Source organism: Crocodylus siamensis, chromosome 3 (genome assembly GCF_052110815.1).
Source record: "Crocodylus siamensis isolate JL-2025a chromosome 3, ASM5211081v1, whole genome shotgun sequence".
Classification (NCBI taxonomy): Eukaryota; Metazoa; Chordata; order Crocodylia; family Crocodylidae; genus Crocodylus; species Crocodylus siamensis.
In genome coordinates this window covers 13,312,862-13,331,353 of record NC_143397.1, presented here as the reverse complement: position 1 = coordinate 13,331,353, position 18,492 = coordinate 13,312,862, and the positions used below count along the sequence as shown (strand labels likewise).

The following is an 18,492-nucleotide window of genomic DNA, read 5'->3' as shown; positions in this document are numbered from 1 at the left end:
TGAAAAGCTTACTGAAAAAAGTCCTTAGTCTGCTTTTTTGTCAAGAGTCATTCCACCTTTCTGTGCCTTGATGCCCTGCTGTAAATGGAGGGGGAAATACTGGCCTCTCTCTCTCTTCTGAATACAGGCAGTAACCTATCTGGACCAAGACTTGGCCCAAATCTATCATTATGAAGCCAGATTACTGCAATAATGACTCGATGCATGGCTTCTGGTCTATGTACTCTGTGCCTCTGTTTCTTTAGCATTCAAATAAAGGCAAGAATGATAATTTTGCTAATAACTTGCCTATAATTTATTTAAAGATTTATTTAAAGCATGTTCATATTCTTGATTAATGTTTGACACTGTGTAAGTGCAGAGTGCTACCTCAGTTGGCGAGCATTGCTGTCAGCTAGGAAACAAACTCCTTGAACATCACTTGGGCACTGTGGATTCGATGTCCCTATTGGAACAAGTGCATTCTGGGAGAAAAATAACCACCCAATTTACCAATTTTACTTGTCTAGCTGGAGGCATTAACATTAATCTCTCTCAGGTTCCATCTCACTCAGAGACCTGTGCATCACGGAGCTGCTCTTAGCCAGGATTCTCCTATCTGTCTGCCATCTCGTTGACCCAAAGCTGCAAAATAAAGCCTTCTTTTCATTGCAGACCCACTGGAAAGCAAAACCTGGAGCTTTGTGTAATGGAATTTCTCTGTCACCGCTGTCAAGATTTCCCCCATCTGTTAGCACCATCAAGAGGCAAAGTCTATGCTTTCTTGCACACAGCAGGGTCTTACAGGTTAGCTCCAGTCTGTTTACCACGTTACTACAACAGACATTTAATAATGCAGAACACAATGGATACACAGGGCTAATAATTTGAAGGGGATCTGCTAGTTCCTGCAATTAACTCTAATGTTGGATCTGCCAGTAGAAGATAGGCAATTTATTAAACTGCTATTTTTTACCTTGTCCTTAACATGATTTACAGATCTTAAAGTGCTTCACATATCAATTAGTAAAAGCCTTGCTAAATCATAAGGAGGCATTAAGAATGATCACCCTCATTTTGCACTCTCAACATACTTTTTCACATTCAAGTACAGACAGTCAAAAAGCCTGAGGCTGAATCAATTCAATCTTCGCAGGTTAGTCTAAGCTGCATAGATTGAACCAATAAGCAAGTGAACAGGCGTTCACTTTTGATTCCTGAAATGAATGCAGTGCCTCAGGGCAGAAGTCAGGGGGCACTAGAGCATGCCTCCCTGCTTGAATGGAGCAGACAGCATAGGCCACAGCTAGCCTGCCCATCCTAGGGGGGCATTTGCAGGGGTGGTGCAAAGCATCCTGGGATGTTGGGGGACTGTGAGTTAACTTGAATCTGAAGGGGATCTGGGACAGTTCAATAAAGCTTTTAAACTTAAATCAGTTAAGTCTGATTCTGCATCCATCCAGTTTTATCTTAAACCAGTTTTGGCCATTTTGAAAGTGGTTTATCTGCACTGAACTTCTGTTGTGTTGCAGATTTGACCCTGTTTCTGGTCACTTATACTGGTTCATGTGTAATTTCTGTCCCTGGCTGTTAAGTCAGTGAAGTCAAGAAACTGGAGTGCAGCGAGATTAAGTGATCTACCCAAGGTCACAGAATGAACTGGTAGCAGAGCAACAACTGCACTCAGAGAAAGGAAAAAAAAGAAGCCAGAAGAGCTCGCCACCATCAACATCGACAGCAATCGCCAATCAACCGGGCGGCAACAAACACCCACCCACCCACTACTCCTATGATATAGCAGTTATCATAGCAGCTGTAGTTAATTAAAGAAACCCACCCCCCTCCCATATATTTGTAACATGGTGGGATGGGAAGGGAAAGGAATGGGAGGGGAGGATTCATGCAGCCTGTCTTTGGGATTGGGATGAGGTCTTTGGGATTGTGTACTGACGGAGAGAGACCAGACTGAACGAGCACAGGCACGTGCAAGTGACAAGGATTTTGGGGTGATCATGACTGTGCCCAGGGGAGACTCCCAGTGAGAGTCCGGGGGCGGGGACAGGGGAGCTTGAGTGTTTTACATGCACCTTCTGCTGTAATACATTCGGAAAGACATTTTAGGGGGTAAGTTGGTATTTGACTCCCCCTACTGAAATCTGTGGCATATGACACATGGGGGCTTAACTCACTCGAAAGCTCCGTTTGTGCAAACACAGATGCCGTGTGGTGCAAACAAAAACGCACCACACCAAAAAAAAGCTGCATTAAAATTGTTGGGTGGTCTACATTAATGCCTGTGTTGTCTACATACACCTACAGAGTCTTTTGAAGAGGCTGGAGCGGTCTAGCTGACAGTGCCATGGCAGCAGCAGCTGTAGGACTACACACTCAGTCTTTAACCAGTTCTTCTCTCACCTAGTTTTGCAGCTATACCAAGCCTCTCAAAACATTGAGGATAGTCAGAGAATTTGCGCAGTTCCCTCCCCCACATGCTGCAAATGAGAGTGCCAGCAGCTGCACCAGAAAGGCATCAAAGGCAGGCATCTGGCAAGAGAGAAGTATCACTTCAGCATTTCACCCACAGTGGATTCAAGAGGACAGACAACTGCTGGTAGCACCAAAACCTGACTCAGCCCTAAGCACGGTGCACATAGTCAGGTGCAGATCTGGAGGTAAGCAAACCAAAGCACTGAAGTCAGGCAACAGCAGCCACGGAAAAGCAGGTAGTACAAAGAAGCAGCATTTGGCATGTGTGATTTGCACAGCTGGAAACAAAATGGAAATCAGGGCTTTTCCTATATAACCTCCACCAAACTTTCTGTAGGTGAGCAAACAGCCATATGCACCTCTTTAAAGAGCACAAAGGAAAGTTACAGATTTTCAAGGAACATTATTTTTGCATCCTATGGACAATGACCATATAGCAGATGTTTTCCATATGGCCCTCACCCTCCTTATTTTTACTGGGTACCAACTTGTCCCTGGCTACCCTCTTGTTCACAGGGTGATGCAATCTTACAGAATCATAGAAAATGAGGTTGGAAGGGACTTCAGAAAGTCACAGCTAGTCCAACTCCCTGCTCAAAGCAGAACCAGCCCCAACTAGATCATCCCAGCCAAGGCTTTGTCCAGCCAGGCCTTAAAAACCTCCAAGGATGGAGCTTCCACCACCTTTCTGGGTAACCTGTCCCAGTACTTTACTACCCTCCTAGAGAGAGAGTTTTTCCTAATATTCAGCCTAAACTTCCCTTGCTGCAAGATGAGACCAGTGCTCCTTACTTTATCATCTGCCACTACTGAGAACAGTCCAGCTCCATCCTCTTTCCAATCCCCCTTCAGTAGTTAAAGGCTGCTATAAAATCCCCTCTTAGTCTTCTCTTCTCCAGACTAAATAAGCCCAGTTCCTCAGCTTTTCCTCACAAGTCATGTCCCCCAGCCCCTGAACCATTTTTGCTGCTTTTTGCTGAGCTCTCTCCAATTTGCCCACATCCCTTCTGCAGTGGGGGCCCACAACTGGACACAGTACTCCAGATGTGGACTCACCAGGGCTGAATAGAGGGGAATGGTCACTTCCTCTGATCTACTGGCAATTCTCCCACTAATGCAGCCCAGGATGCCATTAGCCTACTTCACAACAATGGCACACTCTTGGCTCATATTCAGCTTATTGTCTACTGTAACCCCCTGGTCCTTTTCTGAAGAGCTCTGTTTCAATGGGAGCGAGACTGTTATGCATCTGTTTTAATGGAAGTGACCCTGGGAAGAGGCATGTCATCCATGACCATACATGAGATGCTTAACTCTGACTTGGAGCAGACAGAAGACGGGTCACTGAGATAACACATACCTCCTTAGGTCTAGAGAGGCTGTCAGTGCAGTAGGTTGTCTGTCTCAGCAGATGCCCCAATTAGGCCACCTCCTGTCTTTCAGGCGGGCTCCAGAAAGCCTTCATGCTCTGGGGCTCAGCATAACTCCAAAGCCCTCTCAGCTCTCCCAGAGAGACTTCCTATGTGCTCTGGTCCTACCAAGTCCAAGGTGGCTCTGAACACTGCTTTTATTTCCATACAGCAATCACCAACCAGACATAGGGTGACAGGCTTTTGGGAGGAGGGCTTGCGCGTGACGTTCCAAGCCACTGGAACAGCCCGACTGCACTTCTTTTTACAAAGGTCTCTCTCCCCCTGGAGCAGGAACTGGCCATAGGTGCTTCTGCATTGCAAATCTTAGGACATCAATGGGCCTGCCTGCACATCAGTGTTACCAGGGTCTGCTGCGATCTGTGCATCATGAAAACGGCCTCTCTGCCATTAGCTTGCTCTTATCAAGGGATGGATGGAGAAAGATCTTTTTTTACATGTGGGTGATTGGGATGACGCGGCTCATACTTGGTAACAGTGGCATGCTCTATAATATAGACGGCTTCTTTATATAGTACTTAGAGGCTATGCTGATTCCCTATCAGTGGCCAACTGCCAGATGCCATGTTGTGGACTGGTGGTCATTTGGGCTCTGTGTGGTACTGCTAAGCCTGGCAATGCATTATGCGCCTTCTTCAGGAAGATGATTACTGGATTCTTTCTATTATAAATCGACCTTTGTTTCCTAAAAACAAGAATAAAAAAATTGCACCTGACTTCCAGGCAGATTTATAATCAGCAGTCATGCTATATTTGTGCCTTACTGGCTTTTTGGTTGATCCTTTTATTTGGGGTAAATGTTGTTTTTCCCCTAACTGAATCTGAACATGCGGGGTGGAGCTACAGGCAGGGCCAGCTGATAATAAGAATATGATATACTTCTGCAGTGCTAGTGCCAAGCCTAGTGCACCTGGTTATGGAGGATGCTTGCTGCTTCTGAAGGAGTCCTTTGGTGATAAAGTCAGGCACGGTACAACCAGAACGCATGGCGGGGGCGGCCGCATTGTGTTGCCTGAACCCACGCATACTGCACCCCCTGTCCTATACCAGGACTCTGCTTGGCCATCTCCTGCATATTCAAAAGGCTGACAGCACTGTGTGATTCATCACAGGCACAGCACAAATATTCAGTCACCTGCTGCTGATGCCAAAGCTGATCCAGAGGGCACTTCCCTATGAAACCAGTGGCCTGACCACTAGGTTACATATTCAGAGTGAGGGGAAGGAACCACCCAACCATCCAGTCAGTCAGTTGACAGGTCTCACACTGGAAAAGCTATTTTGAAAAGTCCTGATACAGCTTTAGATGGAAACAAGAGAGGCCTTGCCCCGTGCATCATTTCCCCGAAGCCCCTTTCTTCTATACATCAGCCGAGCATTGGAATTGTAGCTGTTGTGGGTCAGAGGAATAAGCCCTTGAGTGGGCCTGAGCTTGGCACTACCTGGCCAATTTTAGTTACTATCAAGCTTGACTGCAGGTAACTTCTGAGTTAAAAATTGTCCTGTGTCCCACAAGCTAGTCAGTCTCCCTGAAAAGCTGCAAGATAAACTGAGTCCGATAGTGCAAATGATGATCACAATCCAAGTCTGGTGGAGAGGCAGGAGGAGGCAGCTCCATGCACCGCTCTGTGATCTGACTGATCGAGTCAGGAATGATGCTACGGGCTTTGGGTGCAGCCTTGTCTGGTCAGCCTTGGACAAACAAAATGTCAGGGGTGGCCCATGCCCTGGGTCAGCAGAGTATAGACAAGGTAAGCTGAAGGGGGCAGGTGGGGCTTTGGTGTATGAGATACACCAAAGCAAACAATACATTAACTGTGGGATCAGCTGCAGAACTGCATGATAAACCAGGCCAGCCACCCGAGTCTGGGCTCTCAGTCAGCATGCAGCCGGATGCTTAGGGGACAGGGACATTTTCCTGGTTATAGATCATTCTTATGGCTGACTGCCGCGGTTGTCAGTTCATTTTTTAATTGACTTTGCCTTTTATCGTGTTTTGGGGTATGGTGCACAAATGCCCGCGCTGCATGTACTGATAAACAAGTCACCCATAATCATCAACAACCTGCAAACACACAAATCATTGCCGTCTGGGTTGTAAGTGCAGCTGTTTCAGCGGCAAGCTGTGCAAGTTGATGCCAGCAACTACTGTCCAGCAGCAAATCGTCTGGCTAAACTGCACAGAAGGGTCTTACAACAGGTCTCATTTTAACCATTTTCTTTGATTTCTTTAGTGATCAAAGCTAAAGGGCACCATCCTGAACCTGGGCTCCAGCCGAACCACCTAGGAGCAGTGAGGTTTATCCCCTGAAAATGACCGTCTGCCTCCCTTTGAAAATAGGGCTGTCAGCTCAAGTGCCCCACTGACCTCGTAGAAAAGCACTAGACAGAGACACTAGAGAGCTGGATTCGGTTCACACCTCTGGGAACGACGCTCCTGCGCAACCTTCACTGAATCTCTCAGAGCCTCAATTCTCACTCTGTACAAACTGTGATAATAATCCTTTCCTCCTCCGCCTGGGCCCGTTTTGTCTTTTTACATTTTAAGATGCTTGTCCCAGACAATGATCAGGCCTAGCACCAAGCACAATACACCGACCAGACTGCTCAAAAAAGACTGTGGGTGCGCCTCAGATATGAATAATCTCAGCCCACCTGAGGAGCAATACCTCTCGCTGCTGCCCCGAGGACCCCAATATTTCAGCTCTTTGGGGGTTAAACCGTGGTGGACTGTGCCTGTGCAACGAGCATTTGTTAAACAGAGTTTTTAAAATAGAAAGAGAAGATGGGGATGGAGACTAACCAGACAGTGCCTATAATATTATATCGGTCTGTTGTAACCAAGGAACGCCTGTATAAACAAAACACAAAAACCGTGGCCCTCTCCCCGCGTACACGTTTATTTTCTATAATTAATTGGGCAAGAATGGAGCTTGGGAAAAGCTCAGCTATGGTCAGAATTCATGGACTTCTTTCGAGTAATTACACGCCGGGAGCAGCTGCAAATATCTAATTACCTGCAACATGTTGAGGAGCAAACTTCGGAACTTGGTCCCTTCCACCATGAAGAGCGCCATTTTGTCGCACAGCTTGGCTGCTGTGGAGGCAAAGCTCCGGTCCGTGACTGCTTTCTGGTAAATGGTCTTGACAATCTCACCCAGCATCTCCTCCGAGTTAGTGGAGTTCTGGGCCTCCTCCATGAAGGTGGTGAGCTTCGAGTCCACGTCGCTGCTGTTGTTCCTCATGCTGTTGAGGATTTCAATTAATTTGTCCATTTTGTTCTTTTCGGGGTTGGTCGTCTCCACCGTGACTTCGTCCTGGTCCGCGAAAAGGGAAAGACAAGGCGTCTGTTACACAAGGAAAAAACAGATAGATCAGCTCTTGTCCTTCCGTACACAATGAAGGGGATGGGGGTGAATTTTGGGAGTCATATAGTTAGGCCTAGAAACATTAAGCATATTCTAGTGGTCTAAGACCAAGGTGGGGAGCCAGGAACTTGTGAATATTAGTTATAGCTTGGCTGTAGGCCTCCTAGCTCTGGAAACACCTGGATCCTGCTGGGCACATACCGGTACTAGTACCAGTCGTTCCCATCAGAGCCCTCGTCTCTACGGTAGTAAGAAACACCAGTGGTTTCTGCAGTATTTTCACCAGCAGGTGACCCTGACTCTTCAAGCACTGAGAACTAACAATGCTCTTAGGCGCCTGCGCTGCTACGGAGGGAGGGACACAGGTCCCTCTGCTGCTTTTATGAAGCAAGGGACTCGGCCAGATTATGTCACACCTCTTATCTTCTTTCCATGCTCCTACTTAATACTTTCTATTCACCTTCTCTCCTCTTTTCCCTTTCTTATTAGTTGCAGCAGGTTAGTCCCAGGAGATGTTGATCCTTTCTCTGCCTTGCAGGACTCCCAGGGTAGCTCACCTGTTCTTCCCAGCCATTCACAGCTAGGTCAGGAACTAGAAACAGAAGAGCGGTGGTACCACGCAGCTCTCCACAGGTTGATTTACCCTGCTGAGAACTGGAAGTTTTCTGCTACCAGAATCTGAGCTAACTTGGGTGTCTCTAAACTGCGTGATACAGTGTAGACGTATCCAGTGTCATGGTACATATGCTTTTCTCAGTGAAAGGAAGTTTGAGTTAAGGCCTGGACTAGGACTCAGATGTTGGGTCAATTCCTGACTCTGCCAGAGACTTCCTATGTGATCACCAGCAAGTCACTTCATTGTGTTGTGCCTCAGTTACCTCATCTGGGAAATGGGAATAACAATGCATCGCAGTCATATTTATGAAAAATCATCCATTCATGTTTGTGAGGCACTCTGATAATAAGGCCTTTCCGTACTTAGAGCTGGGTATACACTGAGCAACCTAAATAGTTAAGAAGGTTGTCACATGAGATACATGCACAATCTGAACTAACTGCGGTTCCTACAAGAGCTGTAATGTTTTCATCTCTCAGCTGATGTACTTTTAAGTCAGCGTGGTCTTCACTGCAGCTCAACTTTTAATTCTCCTGCGAAACCTTCTGCTAAGGACAGACGCACAGCAGCGAGGTCTCCCGCTTGCTCTGATCTATTCACTTCTCTTCCTCCTTTCTTATTCAAGCAGAAGGCAGGGCAGAGTGTACCCGACTACAGGCTAACGTGGCTAACTACTTCTCTCTTTTCTACTCAGAAAGGAAGCACCTTGCAATAGGAGAGTCCTTGAAACCTTTAGCAAACACCAGGTGTGGCCTCAGCACCAGGTGGGTGAAGGTAGGAGACCAGCTGTGTAAACTAAACACTGGAGATGGGGCAGAAACACAGCCTAGTGTTTACTTGGTGGGTTGATTTTACAAGGTCCTGGCTCCCAGGAATTAAGACTATTGGTCTGATCCTGCAATCCTGCTCTCATTTACGTAGACTTGTCAGACATTTCAGCAGACTCACAGAGCACACTTCTGTGTAAGAACATTTTAATAAGCAAGCACTTGCAGGAGCAGTTTCTATATCAGCACATAGACACAAACTTGCAAATGAACATTTTAAACTATTCTCAGCATCATCTTTGCTTTACAAAAACAGTAAACAATTAAAATTTAAACACGGTTAGCATTGCCTGTATTGCACTCTCTCCCATATTGCCTGAGTAGAGAACACGCGTTCAAAAGGATGCACATGCACTGTAAAACTGTTAATGCTCATTTTGTTTCATGCACTAATTTCTTTTCTTTTTTTTTCTTGCCCTACATAGTTGTTTATTTTTGCTTTAAAAATGAATATATCTGTTGGGGGGGAAAGCTGTTCGAATTCATTTTCAGTCTGCAAAAATAAATTCGTATTAAGAAAAAATTGAGGTCTACAGGGTGTAGGCTGACATTTTAGCAAAGAACCTGTAAAAAGTTGAAGCTGAACATTGTTTCCAAAAAGTACATTTCCGCCCCCACTTGTGTACAACAGTGTTGTTATTGCTGAGCTGCTTTAGGGAAGGAGGAAGGATAAGGGTGTTTATATATATATCCATCCTTCCATTAAGACAGGTGGATATCAAGTTTAAGTGGCTAAATCCAACAATCCAATGTTCAGTCTGAATTCTGTATTTGTAGTCCACAAACCAGATGGAGCATGTGAAACACCACAAAGAATCGGCTGGAAATTACAAACAGCCTGAAAAGTGTATGTGTTCCCATTATTCGCAGGTTGTATCTACCCTATAGAGGTGGCATGTAGACATGATGCTACTGAGCATGCCGTGCTTGCCCAGAAATAGACCTGCTTGCCCCAAAACAGGCCTTCTGGGGCATCCATCTGGGGCTGCTCTCAAGCCTTCAGCCTTCATTGGGCTTGAGTGGCTGCTGGGGATAAGGCTAGAGTGGCCTCATGGGTACCTGCCAGCAGGTGCGGATAGCCAGGGGACACGTGGGCCCATTCTAGCAAAGATGCGCCACCCAATAAAGCCTAATGAAGAACCCGAAGACCTGGTCTCCCATCAGAAATACTGACTGTAGGAGACTGGAAGGTGAGTTTGGCGCCCTCATGAACTGGACCCCATGTAACCCAACCCCCCAGATGTGAGATGATCAGCAACTGGGGATTTTATGAAGGGAAACTCAGTTTCTTCAAGAAAAATAGTACCTTTTCTTTTAGTCTCCTTCGCAGTCTGTCTTTGGATGACTGAAGCAAGTTGATTTTGGGCCTTTCCCCGATGCGCTCATGAATACTATCTTTCCGTTTGGGTTCCTGCTCCTGAATATACTGCTGAGACTGCTTCTCCACCGCTTCTGTGCTGCGGTGCATCTCCAGGGGGATGTGCACCGTGCAGACAGAAGCATCCTCGATTTTCAGATTCTCTGTCTCTTTGGCATTTCTGTGTGTTTCTTTGTCATTAGGCGAGTGCTTCTGGTTGTGGTGCCATCGCCGGTTTTGGCTGTACCCATGGTGGCCTGTCCTCCCCGAGGAGTGTGGGGCTTGGCCTCCCTGGTAGAGTTTCTGGTGTTCCCTGTTGTGTTTGGTGCTCCCTTGCTGATTATCCGTGTGCTGCTGCGCTTTGTTTCCGCCTGGAGGTCTCTGCTGTCGCCTGTGAACCCAAAGAGAGGAAAATCAGTATGCTCAGGCCGCTTCCTGAGTTAACCAGCACCAGGAGAGCAGCAAATATGCCCTGAGAGCTCCCCGCCATGTAATTCTGGGCACTGATTACTTCCTGGCTGTTACTGGGGAGCTACTTGGCACTCTGGCAATTCAGTTCTCAAACATGAACTCCCAACCTCCTCACATTACTCCTGCCTGCCAGTGCTCTCTCCCTCCTTTCCATCTTGAGCTCAGCTGAGCATTCAAGTTGCCTTTCACAGGAATTAATCCCGCTCAAGGCCGCTGGATTCGAGTTGTCATCGCCTGGTGCCCAGGGATGGTTCCTGTGACCGTGCTGGCCCTTTCTGCTCCCTTCTATGCAGGCAGACAGCAAGCTCACGTGCACCCTTTGCTCCTCCTCTCATGCTACCCTGTTCCTAAAATCCCCCTGCTCAGAGTCGGATGTTCTTGTTCTGTCTGGGACCTGCCTGCAATGGTCTCCAAACCCAGCAACTCTCTTCGTTTTCAATAAAAGCAGGTTTTACAAAGTACAGAGACATCAAACAGCATGTCAGATAGAAACTACCCAAATGCCTGCTGTTATTCAGGGAACAGTGATCTAGACTCGGACGTGGGAGTTCACCGTTGTGCTTTGGCCCCTGGTGTTCTGGACATCCCTGGGCAAACTACCTCCATTTGTCAAAGAAATAATTGCACTCCTCTATCTCACAGCGATGTTGTGGGACAGAAATGCAATGTGGCTTGTGAGGCACTCAGATGCCACGGTAATCGCTGCCAGGTAAGTACCTGACAGAAGCACAGACTTGTATTGTAAAGTATTTCACAATACCTGAACGATTTTACACACTGCTGCATCCAGTACTGGGCTATCCTAGCCAGGCAGATTAACACTAAGCCACTACAACAGAGCCCGGTTGTCTGGAGCGTCTCACTTCTTACAGGGAAGAGACTGCGTGTCTTCTCAACACCAAACCTGGGGAACTGGCTGGCCCATTGGCATCCAAGGCAGTAACAAAACCGATGTGGGCTTCTTCACCTTTTTGAAAAGCAAGCCTATGTGCAAAGCCTTTGTTCTGGGATTTTCAAAGCTTATGTGCTGGGATTGTCAATGGATACCATTTCTTTGGTTCCCTTTGAAAATCTCAGCCTTGTTGCTATGTTAGTTGAGCAGTCCTTTCTGGACCATAACAAAAGACTTGGCTTTTCCCAGCCTCAGTAGTAAAACGTCCCTTTGGAAGGAAGCTGTCCTGAGAAGAAATATTAGGGATAATTTTTTCCATGTTCTTAAGACAAAAGAAGTTTCAGATCTGCCCTTCTCCCAGCACCATTTCACTGACTTGTAGCTCTATGATTTCATAGATTTCATGGACGTCAGAGCTGGAAGGGACCTCGGGAGATCATCGAGTCCAGCCCCCTGCCCAAAGGGCAGGAAGTCAGCTGGGGTCATAGGATCCCAGCAAGATAAGCATCCAATTTACTCCTGAAGGTGTTCAATGTAGGTGCTTGAACCACCTCCGCTGGCAGACTGGTCCAGACCTTGGGGGCTCGCACAGTAAAGAAATTCTTCCTTATGTCCAGCCTGAAACGGTCTTGCAGAAGTTTGTGACTGTTTGACCTCGTCATCCCTTGGGGCGCTCTGGTGAACAGACGTTCCCCCAGATCCTGGTGGTCACCCCTGATAAACTTATAGGTGACCATCAGATCACCCCTGAGCCTGCGCTTTTCCAGGCTAAAGAGTCCCATGGCTCTCAGCCTGTCATCGTAAGATCTGTTTTCCTGACCTCTGATCATGCGCGTGGCTCTCCTCTGGACTCTCTCAAGCTTCTCCACATCCTTTTTGAATTGTGGAGCCCAAAACTGGACGCAGTACTCCAGCTGCGGCCTCACCAAGGCCGAGTACAAGGGGAGAATGACGTCCTGGGGGTTTGCTCGAGAAGCATCTATGGATGCACGCCAGCATTTTGGTCGCTTTACTAGCCGCAGCATCGCATTGCAGGCTCATGTTCATCTTGTGGTCAATGATGACCCCCAAGTCTCTTTCTTCTGTAGTGCTATCCAACGTAGCACTGCCGAGCCTATAAGGATGCTGCAGGTTTTTCCTCCCAAGGTGGAGAACCTTGCATTTTTTGGTGTTAAACACCATGAGGTTCTCGTCTGCCCATTTGCTGAGCTTGTCCAGGTCAGCCTGGATCACCCGCCTGTCTTCTGGCGTGGATGCTTTGCCCCAAAGTTTGGTGTCATCGGCGAACTTGGCCAGTCCACTCCTGACTCCAATGTCCACATCATTAATGAAGATGTTGAACACGCTTCCAAATTAAGAAGCCTGCTCTCTTTCAAGTGGAAATTTTAAAAAATGAAACAGGGGTTGTTGAAAACAGGGGACAAGAAACAAAATTAATAAAGAAAATTTAACTAACATGAAGATATGCACAGGTCTGCCAACTGATCCTATTTAGGTCTTGTTTTTCAGCAAAATACTGATGTTCCCCACTCTTCATGTTCCTACCAAGTGCTCTCCTACTTCCGTGGATTTTAATGGAGGTTTCTTCAGAAATGCCACTAACTTCTGGTGGTCAAATATTGCCTGTTTGCATAACAGTCCTTGCCACAAATTAGTAAGTCCATTTGAAGGCCAGGGGAAGGGAAAGAAAAGTATCAGGTCATGGGGGAAAAAAAAAGAAGGTTGCATGGGTTTTCACTTGTACCTTATAACTCTTTAACAGTTTGTCCGCAAAGAAGAGAATGAGGAAATCATTGTCCATCATGTCAGAAGAGTTGAGATTTGTCCCCCTAGAGCACTTTTCTTCCCAAGCTTTCTACACATTTATTAAGCCTAACGCCACTTTGCTGAAGTACAAGAACGCCATTATGTGAATTTTACACACAAGGAAACAAAGTCCATTAGGGCCTATTTTGGGGGTTTACCATGGCATAGAGAGGAGCAGCGCGCCCACTAATGACTCGCCCAAGATTGCAGAAGCCAGTTAGTCACGGGGGAGCCACGAATAAAACCCACAATTGCTGGCACCTCGGCCTACGCTCTAGCGACAAGACTAGACGGCGCATTCCTGGAAAAGCAACGGTAAAATGAAAGAAAATTATCTGGCAGTCCATTTGCTCTGGTGCCCAAACTATGCATTGAAGCCAGAAGAGTAAATGCATCTGGCGTGAGAAGTTTCCTATGGAGCAGACACGATTATACTACACAGTTTGCCTGAAACACTGAAAAGCAAGGACATTTTCCCCGTGTTCCTTTCTACAGGAAGCTGAGGCTCGAGGAAATCCCTGCCAACAGAAGCAGCCAAGGGGTGTCTTGCATCCTCCAGCTGAACTTGGACGTTTCAGATGTCCAAACGGGCTGTCGAGACAAGATTATCAGTGCTCGCAACACATGAGAAAAAAAGAGAGGAAGTTGAAAGGCCTTTATCACACAAAAGGACAGGATTTAGGGCATCCTCTGACCTGCGTGGTTTTCCATTGCTTTTCACCAGGTTATCTTTAAAGCAACAGTGCAGTAGAGTTTAAGAAGATACAGGGGAAGTTTTTGGGGGAGAACATTGCATTATATCTAAATCCTAGCAGTTGTTAGCCTTTGACCGGAGGCTATTTCCTTTCCTATCACTGCTGATAATCAAGGAATTTGTCCATCCAAATAGAAGCTCTCATTTATCTAACCCGCCTGCTCCTCCAGTCAGATTTGCTCTTGCAGTCCAGTATCTGTGACATAACTGCTCCCTTATGGCAATGACAACTGAAGTCACCGGCTCAGGAGTGTGACTGTAACCAGAAAGGAGGGCAGCTGATACCGAATCTTTATTTACTGTGCTTTCCTGTAAAACCACGAGGCTTTCCAGGGTCCCAGACTGTGCTGGCTTTTGCTGGACTGCCAGGGCTTGCCCACTGCCCTTTCAGAGGTTGCTTTGTCTAAAAACCATTTTGGATTGAACCCTGTAACATGCTGCTTTCCAGGGCTGCAAAGTCAGAGACTCCCAATGTAATCTGCAGCGCTGAAAGGAGAGGGAGTCTACATAGCAGGTGTCCTGATCACTTCCTGAGCCACGGAAAGCCAGAAACCAGTGTGCACATGCATAGGTGGTGCAGACAGAAACAAAGTGGTCATTACAGCGACCAGTAAGATTGCATGACCCTGTCAGTTTTGTACCAGTTATAAGAATAATTCCTGCTCTGTGGTTCAGTCTCATCCCCATCCTCAAACTCCAATCATCCTTTCCGATAAATAACACTCGTTATTTTAAACCTTTTGCACAGCAATTTATTTGACTTCTCTCAGAACAAATCTGTGCGGCTCTGCAAAATATGCTCTGATGAAGGAAGTGGCCGGTCCCAAATATATTTTGCTGGTCAGCATGGCTAAACAGATTCCAGCTCTGTCTGCCAACCCAAATCTGCCCTTCAGCACTGTATTCCTTGGCAGCCACTTTGGGCAAACACCTACTGTCTGTAGCCAACTGACTCTTAACCATCAAGACTTAGGGCTTGTGTTTGGCTAAATGGAGGAAGAACAGGCTTGTTCTCAGTGGCAGTGGAACGAATTTGTCTAGTCTCAGACCAATGAATCCAGGTTTCTGTTAACATGGAGTTGGGTTTTTTTGCAAGCTGATTGGCAGAGAAGGAAAAATAAAGAGATGAGAAAGATGGAGGAAGTCTTCAATTTTTGCTGCAAGTTACAACCATTTTGCAAGGACGTATCTTTTGCCCAAGGCTTTCTCAGCATTCACTTGTTTCTATTGCTTCAAATGCACAACAACCTATTTAAGTTTCAAACTTTATATTACAAAGGCAACATAAAAAGTTACTTGAAAACCTTTGCCTGGGTTATTAGAATAGTATTACACATTTAACTCAGTTTTCAATTTTTACTGTTTCACACTTCATTCCGCTTCAGCTCATGAGACGAAGTAACTGGTTTCACTTTGTGTTTATAGTCCGTTTCCATTTCTGATTTTCAGAAACTGGAGGATATGAGCCTGTGTGGCCTGCAAATACTGCAGGGGAACCAGACAATTAAAAGCAAACACATGTTTAGTTGTATGTTATCATGCTTGCTTAGTGCATTTATCCTCATAACACCACTGTGATGTAGGTGAATGCGGTGCACGTAGGAAACTCAAGCAGAGAGCTGGGGGGAAAGGAAGCAGAGAAAATTTTTAAGGTATTCCAATATTTCCCCGATCATTTATGTGGCTATGTCTCATTTGCAAAAGCGATACAAGAATTCAGAGGCCTATATCTGAAAGTCAACAGGATAGAGGAGCCTGACGTACGTCTGTATTGCTACCAAGGGTTGCCCCTTTAGCCCAAACCTACCAGGCATTTACAGATTCCTTAGTTTGCAGCCAGCAGCATCCCAGACCCATGCAGGAAGCTCTCCTGAGCATCAGGCTGTAGCTCAGGACTTCTGTACCCCACTTCTTGTTTCTATGCTACCAGCTCTTCCATGACTCACTTTCTGTCTACTGCCTAGAAATGCAGCTACACAGTAAAAATCAGGCTATCTACTACTTGTCTCTTCTTCTGGGCTTTCCACATGCTGACGCAGAAAGGTAATATAGAGATGTTGAGGTGTAGTTCATGAGGTGAGGGTAATTGAGACCAAACCTTCAAAACCCTTGTAGATGTGCCCTATGTCACTTCTGAAAATGACTTATTTTTCCTTGCAGTTCTGAACGGAGCAACACCCGGGGTCTTTACAACCTGCGCCTATGTGACTTGACCGAGGGCACACAGGACATCTGTGTCAGAATGGCGAATTCAGTTGGCCTCCAAAGTGCTGGGGTAATGCCCTATCTACTAGGCAACCCTTCCTCCCTCTGTTTTCTTATCATCATGTACTAAGCTGCCCCCAGAAAAGTTTCTCTTGGACAAGAACTGGAGAATAAAATATTCAGAAAATCAGTTTTTGCCCGGGGGACTGAGAGGCTTGAAATGTTCATTTACCAACAGCAACTAGCTTCCATTTACTAACTCATCCAACTTCTGATTAACCAGAAATGTTGGAAACTCAAGACTCGGGCCATTCTCCGCTCCGGAAGTAAAATCCACCGTTCACTATACCCTTCTTCTGTTTAAGCAGACTGAAATGTTTGGAGGAGCACATTCAGAGATCATGTAGACCACTGGTAAAAGCAGGCATTTTGGAGGTGAAACACAGACACCAGGTAACAATGCACAGAAACCCCCCAGAGCCATTGGGAAAGGGAAGTGAAGGGAGCTGGTTTCAACAGAACCAGACAAAGAGGATTCAGCTCAACAGAGTATAAACTATTCCATTGGCAACTTGAGCAGTTGTGAGTTAACACCCTTTCCCATCTGTACAAAGAGCCTTGGGTCCTGAAAGCAAAATTTAGGGTGGATTTTGCGTCTACCAGCACCATAGGCGTGGTTAGTTAGAGTAAACCAACTCCCTCACTTTGGTTGGCAAATAGCATGAGATAACCTGTCTGGAGCTGATGCTAGAGCCAAACAAAGCCTTCATTCAGGCTAGTAACCCCCCTCTTCCATTACAAGTGCGCTTGGAGGCCAATTCACTTGAGTACTGGTAGTCCTCCACTGCCTTCCCACAATTCTTCTCAGCCCAGACAGACACACAAATTTGCTCACAATTCACTGGCAAGGAATCATGGAGTGGTTCAACCTACTGCAGCACAGAAAGAAATGTGAGGGTCACCCCCAGACATCCTAGGGATACATGGGCAAGTGCAGCACGTGAGACCCAGACACAGCTCGAGACTAAGGTACCGGGTGCTCTGCCCAGATGTTAATCTCAGATGTATACAGCCGTGAAGACAGAACCGAAGTGGCTCACGATACAAGCTTGGAAGCTGCAAGGAAAACGAACCTCAAGAAACAACTATGGTTTCAAGAAAAAAAGAAGAAGCAGTATTTAAGAAAAAAACCCTCTGCTGCTCAGATCTGACTAGGGTGTTTAGGCAATGGCTTCATTTTAGAGAACATACAATTCGCAGGCCAACAATGCAAAGGGCTTTTGTTTTGGAAGAATGAATGTGTTATTTTTATCATGCAAATACAGAGCCACTTCATTTCTGCAGAGCCTCGTGCACGACTCGGTTTAAATCTGCTTTGTGAGAGTTTCCTGTTAGGAACCCAGGCCTGGAAGGGACCTCCCCTGCTGTCGCTGGCACCCAGTCATACAATCCCTTTCGTATTCCAATTACTGCTGTGTATGATTCATGCAATGCCATTGAACTGCAAAGCGCTGGGTTCCTAGGTCAGGATTGTTGATATAGCTATCTCACATGGCTCCCTGGGACTGAGATACAGAGGCACCAACCTTCCTCTTGCTCCGCAGCACTGGGATTTGGACAGGAAAGGCTTTCTTGTAGCATCTGACGCGGAATTAGACACTTGCCCTCTGCAGATAGCAGCATGTTGAACGCTACCAGTACAGATACAGTCTGAGGTTGAGCGACAGTTTAATTTTTTCTTACTCGCCTATTTGTGGCCTGATCTTACAAAGTTATATGCAGGGCATTTCCACAGCAACCTGAGCTGCTTCTATTTTCTTCCCATATAAAAGAGTCAGGTTCAAGGCCTTGGCCCTTTCAGGCACTCCAGGGCTTGAAGTCTCAAAATCTAAATCATCAACTTAAAACTTTGGGATGAAGACTCTGGTTTACAGCTCTTCTGCCCACACACCGTGGGACTTTCTAGGATAAGGGTAGATGGTCACCTAGGCAGCAGACAAGGCTGCTTCCAGAAAATGGATGCGATTACTACCGGGCTGAAGTGCCATCGTAAACACCAGCACTTCGGCTTCTGCTAGAGGGTGCACGTCTGCAGCCTGCTTTCTCTAACAAATTCAGAATTGCATGCTCGTTAAAGATGGCCCAAGTCCTTTCAAAATAACATGCCTTATTGTATGCACAGGTTTCCTTCTGGGGGCGAGAAGAGGAGGACAGATCACGCAAGTCAGGCATGAGTCACAGCGCTTTATGTACTACTGCAAGGGACTCAGCTACTGCAGCAGTAAGGGTGATACAACAGA

At 46.4% G+C, this 18,492-nt stretch overlaps 1 protein-coding gene across 6 annotated transcripts in view; it reads right to left on the bottom strand.

Moving 5' to 3' along the window:
* Positions 1-18,492, bottom strand: part of CTIF (cap binding complex dependent translation initiation factor) — a 331,892-nt gene that overhangs the window by 91,103 nt on the left and 222,297 nt on the right. For 5 of the 6 annotated variants that reach the window (XM_090037762.1, XM_090037761.1, XM_090037766.1 and 2 more), the window contains 2 exons: positions 10,014-10,455; positions 6,914-7,243 (listed from right to left, as the gene is read on the bottom strand). In XM_090037762.1, the coding sequence (XP_089893888.1) occupies positions 6,914-7,243; positions 10,014-10,455 (772 nt within the window). The remainder of the gene's footprint in view (positions 1-6,913; positions 7,244-10,013; positions 10,456-18,492) is intronic. The other variant, XM_090037763.1, reaches the window with a different exon arrangement.